Raw genomic sequence first — 9,731 nt, 5'->3', positions numbered from 1 at the left:
GCTTTTTGCCCTATTATGTGTGCCTACCTTTAGGTAGAACACCCGGTGTTGCAATATTGTTATTAAAAAAATTGCTTTGCTGGGAGATCCTGCCTGAGCCTATTATATTTGCAAAATAATTGTTTCCTACAATTTCCTATTATAAACTTTAATTGGTACAATATTAGGGAATATGATTTTACAAAGAGTTTTGCATGGGGGGGGGGGGTGCTGTTTTTTAATGGCGGGTGGCCATGACTTCAGAGGGGTTTTTGGTAGTTATAGTTGGGGACAGACTCTTAAGAAGGGCATGTTGTGACAGGACAAGGGGTAATGGTTTGATACTAAAGGAGGGGAGATTCAGGCTAGACATGAAATTTTTTACAGTGAGGGTGGTGAAACACTGGCACAGGTTGTCCAGAGAGGTGGTCGATGCCCCATCCCTGGAGACATTGAAGACCAGGCTGGACGGGGCTCTGAGCAACCTGATCTAGTTGAAGATGTCCCTGCTCATGGCAGGGGCGGGGGGGGGGCGGACTAGGTGACTTTTAAAATTCCTTCCAACCCAAACTGTTCTATGATTCTACGACTCACAAGGGCTTCAGGGCCTGCACGGCCATTCCCCAGGGGAACGCGGTGACAAAAGCAGCGTTCCCTGGAGGAGAAGAGGGACAAAGAGCAAACGACGCCTTTCGGTCCACTCCCCCCCGCAACCACCGTGGCGGCTGCGACGCGGGGGCGTGGCTGGGGGCGTGGCCAGGAGGCGGGGGGCGGGGGCGTACGCCCCCGCCCCCCGCCTCCTGGCCACGCCCCCAGCCACGCCCCCGCCTCCTGGCCACGCCCCCAGCCACGCCCCCGCCGGAGACGGGCGCGGCGGCGCGGCGGGACGGAGTGGCCGGTGCGGCCGGGAGTAGCTTGAGCCCGGCGGGAAGGAGGAGGAGGAGGAGGAGGAGGAAGGCGGGGGTCATCCCGCTTAGCCGGGCGGGATGGATAAGTACGACGACCTGGGTTTGGAAGCCAGCAAGTTCATCGAAGACCTCAACATGTACGAGGCCTCCAAGGACGGTCTCTTTCGGGTGGACAAAGCTGCCGGCAACAACCCCGAGTTCGAGGAGACCAGGCGGGTCTTCGCCACCAAAATGGCCAAGATCCACCTCCAGCAGCAGCAGCAGCAGCAGGAGGAGATGCTGATGGCCGCCTTGAATGGAGGAGCCACCTTCAGTGCCCCCCGGCCCATCCCATCGATGGCCCGGGGTGCCAAACCACCCCCGGGCTCCGCCGCCGAGGGGCCACGTGCGAGGCCGTATGATGGAGGGGAGCGCGGCGTCGGCGAGAGCGGGGCACGTGCCGAGGCCCCAGGGAACCAGACTGGGCGCTGGGGCTGGGAAGCGGAGCCCGACAGGATCCCCAAAGTGGGGGGCTCGCAGCCCAGTGCGGGGCGAGGGGAGCAGCATGCCGGGAGCCCCGGTGACCCCCAGCCCTGCCGCAGCAGGCAGGAGAACGGCAGCGAGGGCAGGCGGGGTGGTGGGGACCAGAGATCCTCCTCCTTCTCGCACGCCTGGAGCCCCCCAACACCTTCAGTGGGGATGGAGAAGGGGGCACCGGGGGCCCTGCTGCAGCAGAGGTCATCTTCCTTCTCGGCCTCCTCTGTGCAGCCCACCCGGGGGTATTCGGGCCCTGCTGACCCCTGCGGTCCCAGGGCCGGAGGGGACAGCAGCCAGCTGTGGTACCAGGGCGTCCCGCTGTCCTTCCCCTCCAGCTCCGCACCTGCCACCCCGAGTGTGGACTACCAGCATGCCACCACCCACCCAGGCCCAGCTGGCCACTTCGTGGCCCACGGTCAAAACCACCAGCCCAATGGCAGCGGCACAGATCCCGAGCCGAGCTCCTCGCGCCTGGCCTTGCGTGGGCCGATAGCTCCAGATGCTCCACAGCCACCTTTCCCAGAGGGCACCAGCAGCCCGCGGCCGGACACCAGGCACCCGGAGGGCTCCAGCACGGCGAAGGTGAAGCTGCCCTGCCAGACCCTCCTTCCACAGCCAGAGCAAGGGCCGTCGGCAGCCGAGCTGAAGCTGGAGGCACTGACCCAGCGCCTGGAGCAGGAGATGGATGCTCGGCCGAAGGCCGATTACTTCGGTAAGGAGGTAGTCTGCCACTCGGCGTGGAAAGGGTTTGTTGCAAAGTGTCACTGCAGGGTTCACACCTGCAGGGTTCACACCTGCAGGGTCGTGTGTCCCTGTGCTTGGTTATGCTTTTTCAGTTTCTCAGGATTTTTTTTTTCGTTACTTAGCTTTTAAAGGAAGCTCTTCCTGCTGTGATGCTCTTTTTTTTTTTTTAACCCTACCTCTTAAATTTTAAAGCAGAGATAGCATAGCAGCTTTGGGGAGGACTGCACTGAGAAGCAGCTCAAGCAGCATCTTTTGAAGTGCCCTTCGTTGCTGGCAGGGAGGCGCTTAACTTTCCTTGACAGTTCTGGTTCTGTGTCTTAAAACCATGTTGCCTGGCCACATGTGAGGGGGAAGGCTTCGGCCTGCGGAGGAGTCACGTCTGTGGGTGCTGCAGGCACGGAGAAGGGCGCTGAGCCCCGGGGAGGCAGTGGCAGGCGTCCCTCGGGGGTAACCCCTGTGCGGGTGGCCGCGGCCAGCTGTGCTTGCAGGATGTCTTGAAGAGCAGTCGCTTGAGGATGGGAAAGGTGGTGGTTTCCCAGACTTGCCAGAATTTCCGCCCTGCCCCCAGGTGCTGATCGGCTCTCAAAGGATCAGTGCATCCTGAAGATGGCAGAAAAACAGGTGGTAGGCACATTTCTCCCTAAATCCAGTCCAGACTGCCACCAGAGGTTATTGCTGGTGCTTGGCAGTGGAAAGGGACCACTTACATGTGAGAGTCTCCCAATGGGAATATTAATTATCCTGCTTGATTGAACTGATTTACTGCCCCAGGCTGGCAGAAGCTCAGGGGCAGGTTGAGCCTTTCCTCTCCCTGCTGTGCCACTTTGCAGTTTAACAGCAGATGAGATGGTTCAGCTTTTGGGAGAAGGAGACCTGGATTTGCTGGGAAGGCTGGGAACTTTGTGGTTAATTTAATGAACGAAGGGAGCAGGTCTAGTGTATGGATTTTCCTCGTGCTTTTAGACCCACGGTCACAGAATTAGAAGCAGGGAGAGATTTAAACTCCTCAGCCTGATGCAGAGGAAGGGTTTGCATCTCGGGTAGCACAGGTGCCATTGCACAGGATCCTGCCCGGTGGGGTCAGTGGGTGGCTCTGTGGTGGTCTGTGCACACAGGAACATCCCTGGGCTTCACGCCAAGCTTCGGGGATGTAGCTGGAGGGACCACCGAGTGCTCGGTTGCAAACTTATGCAGTTTGCAAAATGTGTTTCGTGGCATCAGGCGGTGGTACTCACCCACAGAGAGCTGCACTAGGATTGTTGAACTCAATTTCCGAGTCTGTCGCAGAAAGGTGATGTATCGACTTGCTGGACTTGGAGCGTTTTGGCCTGGGAACGCGTTTGGGCACTTTCTGCCCCGTGCAGGCAGCACACAGTTTGAATGAGCTCTGGGAGCCTTGTGCGGGGCGGGCTGAATGCTGTGGCAAGGAGCCGATAGGAAAGATGGGGTTGAGACAGCAGTCTCGTGGCAGGTGGTGCTCAAAAATGGGAATATTTTGCTGGAGGTGGCATTTAGCTCCACTGGAGAGGTGCCAGGTGCGCTGTGTGCGTCTTCTTCTCACGGTGCAAATAAACCAGCTGGATCGTACTTCGTCCTACATGCGCATGGGGAAGCGGGAAGAGAGCAGAGGGACGTGGTCGCTGGTTAGATTATTTTTACGTTTTTGTCATAAAACAGTCGGTGGCACCAGGGGGAGGCTTCTGTCCTGCGGGAAATTTGTATTAGCAGGAGCTGCTCTGGCAGCACGGAGAGTGCTGATGGTTCTCCCAGGGAGGGAGGAGAGGTGGAGGCCGCCTGGTTCCCAGCGAGGTCTTTGCACATGCTGCTGGCAGGAGGTGTTACACCAGTGTCTGAGAAATTTGGGAAGGAAGAGAGTGAAAAATGAAAGACTGCAGTCATGGCAGGGGAAGAAGTGACATTTTGTGGAGGCTCACCTCTGTATGGGAGGCTTGGCAGATCTGCCACCGTGGAGGACTGAGAAGCAGGAAGAGGCAAATGCTGAAGTATTTTAATTCTGGGCCTCCTCCCCCTTTCTTTCTCACTTTTATTTTCATTTTTTCACAGTTACCTTACTTCCTTTGGAGGAGTAAAGAACCCATACAGTCTTCTGAATCTATCTTTGCTATGCTATACCCTCAAGCTAGCAGACTTTAGGATGGAAAATAAGTACTTTTATGCAAAATTGATAAAAAGGTCCAGAATTTGTTTTGCTGAAGACTTTTCCCCAGTGAAGGGAAATTTAATGCAGCAGCTTTATGGCACATGAGAGGCAGGAAATGAAACCAGGACTGAAGTGCAAATGACTGAAGTATTTTGTCTGAAATGCTCTCTGCTCTCCTAATATTTGGTGCCGCTTTTGTAACATGGGGATTTTTTTAAGATGGAGCTATCTGTCTTGGTAACATACAGTCCTTCAGTCTGTCTTGGTCTGGACCAGATATTTATCATGAACAATTAATTCTGATCGCAGTAAAGGAGCTGCTTTTTTCTTCACTATGTGAAAACGAGTGTTTGTGAATGAAAGCCCTTTTCAGGTAAGCTAGGGAGTAACCATAATGTAGGTAGAATGCTCTGCTGAGGAGTAACAGACAGTCTGGTGATCTGTCAGCGCCAGTTTGCTGTACAGAATCCATTTGTCTGCTCAGAGTATGTGTACCAAGTGAAAGGAAAGAAGCAAACAAAGCCAAGAATTTTGGTTTTTAAATAGTGGCATATGTGTGAGCCGCATGGGCTGCACGCGTCTCTGGAGGAATTTGAGTTCTCCGAGACTGCCTTTGAAGTGCTGACTTGATTTATGTGGGCTGTTGAGGAGAGCGTAGGTAGTCTCAGGTATCACCCAGGTCTCACGCTAAGGGAGGGAAATCCTGAAATTCCTCCCTGGAGAGGCTGGTTCCCACTGCAGCAGAGAAGGGGCCCCAGGTGCCAGGAGGTGCTGCTGGAAGCCACCCTAGGTTATAATCAGGTTTTTGGTGTAGTCTTTCCAGGGAAGATCTCATAGCAAAGTCTGCAGGTTTCTTTTCCCCTTGTCAGAAGCAGAGCGGTAACCCCTGAAACCCCATGGAGACCTGGAACCTCAGCACCTTCGAATGGGTGTGATCAGCTTGATGGCCAGCAGTGTTCTCTCAAAGTCTTGTGCATAGTAAATTTAGCGCTTCACCACTGCCAAAACCACAATTTGTTTAACTTGAAGGCTGTACATACCTGTGGACCTCACCAGACTCTGCTGATGATGGTGTACCAGGATGCTTCAGTGGCAACGAGGGCAATTTCAGGGCTGCTGAGTGGAGGATTTCTGGTCAAAATGAAAGTTCTTCTGAGGTTTGTTTTGTATCTGGATGATGATAACGGCATCGTTTCCACTGGTGATGAGTGGAGGCATCCCTCGCTGCCCGCTCCTGGGAGAACACCACGGCTGGCAGGAGATGCCTGCCTGCAGGACGAGGTGGGTCCTGGTGGAACAAGGAAAGCTGGAAGGATGATGGCACATGGACTAGTGGGTGTGTGCAGATTGCAAAGTCTATCTCACTGCAGGGAATCAAGCAAATAAGTGTTTGCCTGGAATATGGCTCTTCAGGATTACAGCAGTTATGTGCTTCTCCTCCCTTCCTCTTGGGAGCAAAGCTGGGTTTGCAAGCTAAGGAAAATTCTACCAGAAGGAAAGAAAAAGGAAGGAGCTGAGGCAGAGGAGTAATAGGTCTTTCAGCTAGGATACTGTGCCAAGGGGGACTGAGAGGAATCAGAAGCCTCGTTCATTTGGCACTGAAGTTAACACAATCTCTGACATTGCTGTCAGGTGTTTAAAATGTCACTGACATGAGTTTGATGGCATTCGTGTACTTTACTGGCAGTGTGTACACAACTGTCTACAGCAAAGTTAAGGGTCGAGAACGTGGCATGCAAAAATGCTGCAGAAAAATTGCATTTACCAATTCTGTGCTTCTTTGGGCAGGGAGTACCTGTACATCTTTGCTACCATTGAGTGACAACCCAGTCACCCAGTGGTGAACGGGACCAAACTGCCAGGTTTTTCCAGGTGCTTGATCTCACACAGGCCTCCAGATCTCCTTGAAATCAACTCTCCAGCAAGAGCGATTGCACAGTAGTGGAAAACAGCACAGCAAGGCACACAATGTGTCTAATTTAGAGTTTGATGTAGAAATTACTTGGGTAAAGTGAGCTATGGGGAGGTGGCATCAGATTCTGGAGAAAGCCTGATGTAAAACCTGAAGAACCCAACCCTGAGCATCACATTGGGTAGGACAGGGTGAAGTATTTTTTTATTTTTCCAGCATACTGTGTTTGAAAGAAGTGTGTGTAAGTGGAGGACTTGGCTCTCCTGGAATAAATAGGTGGGTTGGAAATGCAGAAGCTGTACCTTCGCAAGGGTCCTGGCGTATGCCAGCTTTCCTCTTATCTCATTCCCCTTTCCTGCTCTGAGGAGGTGGATGCTCGTGAAGGTCCAACTTCTGCCAAGAGACAGCAGGCTCTACGTGCAAAGGCTCTGTTTTTGTTTTTGTTTTTTTTTCTCCAAATGCAACTGGCGGTTCTTCGTCATCAATCCAGCTTTCTGTAAGAAGGGGGAAAAAGCCAGTTGCGTGTGGTGGAGAAGAGTCAAGCTGATTGTGGAAACGTGGCTTGCATGGAGTTAAGTGGAAGGGGTAGGGTAGACTTATTCCTCCGAGTGCTGTTTCTGGATTAGCTGTGTATGCAGACCCCCACCACCAAACTCCCCCCTCATCCTGCCACTGCATTCCCCTTATCCAGGACCAGACTGACAAGGCAAAGAAATCCCACTGCTGAAGCAGCACAGCAACTCATTTTGCCCTCTAAAATTAAGCAATAGTCTCAGCAAACCCAGCCAGGAGCACAGGTAGGAAAGGTTGGCTCTCCTGGATGCTGCTGAGAGCAGGGATGCTGCTGGAAAAACCCACAACTGCATTCTTGGTTTGTAGACAGGTGATGTCCGTTATGTGGAAATAAATCATACTGAGCAGTCCCAGTATGGTTTGCATCGAATTTTTAGTAAGTGGGATATAGTAAGCAACTGAGCTCCTTCTGGTGAACGTGAAATAGCAACACTTAGAGGAAAAAACACCTCTAAAGGCTTTGAGTCTGGTGGCAAATGGAAATGCACTTGTTGAACTTTGAGGGTGGGACTGACATTTCAGACTGGACGCTGGGTTCACTTTCATTTCTGACAGCCCCTGAGATCTGCATCGGACCTGTTTGATCTCGAGAGCCGAGACTGTTCCCAGCGGTCACTCTACTTCTGGTTTGCAGTTCCGAGATGGGGTACGGCGAGGGCCAGGACAGGGCTCACAGGGCATGTTTTCGCTCTCAGCTCTGCCCCAAAGGTCCCTTTGTTCTGGCGCTCAGCTGCAGCGCGGGTGGTTGTTGCCGCATGATGCGAAAGGGAACAGAGATTTCTTTGTTGTTCGGGGCCAAGCTGCCCTGCCGGCAGAAATTGAGCCAAAATCAGCAATTTCCATCCCTTTACCTTTCCAAATCTGGATAACATTCTGCCGGCACGCTTGAGCTTGAATTTACCAGTGCTGCACATGTGTGGTGCAAAGGGCTTGTCATCCCTGTAGCAAAAGAGAAACCTTTCGTTGCTCCTTAATAATGCCTTAATAGCATCATCTGAGCTTAAAAGCCGTAATTTTGGAAGGCATATCTGCTCAGATCGGCACTTGCATAAGTGCTCATTAAGCATGGCAAAGTAACCAAGCGCAGGAATCGGGCATCTCGCTGAGCTGTGGATACTTGGGATCCCTCTGCTTCGAGCTCAGGACAGAAGTTTTTGCTAAACGCTGCGTTCTGCTGAGAAAATTACCCTGAGCTGCTGACGCTGGGGCCGGACTGATGCTGCTGACGTTTTAAATCTAGCCCCTGGCTAGCAGAAAGCGGGCTCAGTGCTCTTTCGGGAAGAAGTCATCGGAGCTGGCGTGGAGCGGGGCGCAGAGCCCGTTCTGTGGCGGGATGGGGATGGACGTGGCCGGTGCCATGCTGCCTTCCATCAGCCTGGCTTTGCACCTCTGTTGCCGAGCCCGGCGGCCAGCCACGGCAAGCAACAGGTATTGCTTTTTCCTTGCATAGCCTAAGCTGGAAGAACAGGATCGTTGTGGCAGCAGGGAGCGAGTGGCAAAGAAAAAGCAGAACGGAAGAGTCAATGAAAATCACCTTTTTCTTCCCCTTTCAGGCCAGGTGTACTGAGAGTCAGAGATGAAGGCTCAAGTATGTTGCTTAAAATACTTCAGAATGTTATATTTGGAAGAAGCAAAAGTTTATTTCTAGAGTAATTCCAATCGCTAATGGAATTAATTGACTTTCAAGTAAGATTTAGCAGATACAAGTAAAAATGTAAACTATACACAGATTTGCCATTTTTCAATTGTCGGCCTTGCCATGGGACATCCATAAATATTTAAAGCACAGCTGGTTATTACATAGTTGGGTAATTTAGCACATTATGGTTTTTACAGACAACATTTTCAATTTATTTGGAAAGCCTTTTCATTGTATGACTTTATTTTCCATGTTTTAAGGGCCTAAATATTTAAAGAAGTGGATAAAAGGGTTAAGCAGGGCATGAAATGTAGCATGTATGGAAAGAAAGGGGGAAGGATGGTGCGGGTGGTTGAGGGATGGGAGGTGGAGGATTTCTTTTCTGGAGCTCATTGGCGTGGAAAAGGGGAAAATGGAGCACTTGCGGTGCAATAAATACGTTGGTTCTGTGGAAAGCCTGGTGAACGTCGTGGAAATAAGGCTTTGAGCAGAAAAATCAGCAGGTTTTCTGCTCTCAAAGCTTTCCACTTGGCATCGCTGTAGTTGAGAGGGAATGTTCTGAGGTAGCTGTTAGCTCTTGTGTCACACATCCATTTGAAAAGCCAGATTTTCTTATCTTTATCTTTTCTTTTTCCTTCTTTTTTTTTTTTCTTTGTAATGCCTTCGTAATTTATTTCTTGCTTTCTTAAAATGTTTCTTTCAATAAACAGCAAGATAAATCTGCTTAGCTTTGAGAACCAGCCAGTTTGGCTAACTTGGTGCCAGTCTGTGTGCTGGGGCGGGCCCTCAGCCAGGCTAGCATTTCAGTTCGGGTCGGATTTGGACAAAACAGAGCAACTAATTATTCTGTGCAGCCTCCTCTCCAGGTTTGTGTCGGTTTGGCTCTGGGCGCAGCGGGGCTTGGAGCAGCGCTGGGGCAGCTTGCAGCAGCGCTGGGGCAGCTTGCAGCGTGCGGTCCAATGCACACAGGCAGGTCTGCGCTGGGAAAATGAAGTGTCTGCTTTTCAGCAGCCCTGTGCGTGCTACTGCAAAGGGCTCCCGAGCGCTTTTAACCCTGTAGTGTGAAAACTGGACGGCCACAGCTATCGGCTGCGGGCAGGAATTGTTAACCACGCTGGGACTACCGGTGCTGCCGGAGTTGGGAGTTACTTTTCAGCGCTGTTGCGGGTATGTTGGGTTTCTCCCAAACTTTCACCAGGTCTTTCCAGTTACTATGGAGCTTGTGGGACCCTGAGAAAAGTGAAGTTTTGTTAACCACAGCATGACTAGGCATCTCCAGCAAGATGATGCTGTCCCTCT

General features: G+C 51.9%; 1 protein-coding gene across 1 annotated transcript in view; it reads left to right on the top strand.

Annotated features, from left to right (window-relative positions):
• The first annotated feature begins 846 nt into the window (after positions 1-846).
• The window catches only part of LIMD1 (LIM domain containing 1), a 34,477-nt gene continuing 25,592 nt past the window's right edge, over positions 847-9,731 (top strand). Inside the window, exon 1 of the mRNA XM_065628135.1 lies at positions 847-2,115. Coding sequence (XP_065484207.1) covers positions 966-2,115 — 1,150 coding nt within the window. The 5' untranslated portion in view covers positions 847-965. The remainder of the gene's footprint in view (positions 2,116-9,731) is intronic.

The sequence above is a fragment of the Caloenas nicobarica genome, chromosome 2 (genome assembly GCF_036013445.1).
Source record: "Caloenas nicobarica isolate bCalNic1 chromosome 2, bCalNic1.hap1, whole genome shotgun sequence".
In the NCBI taxonomy this organism is placed as follows: domain Eukaryota; kingdom Metazoa; phylum Chordata; class Aves; order Columbiformes; family Columbidae; genus Caloenas; species Caloenas nicobarica.
This window is presented reverse-complemented; position numbering and strand designations above follow the sequence as displayed.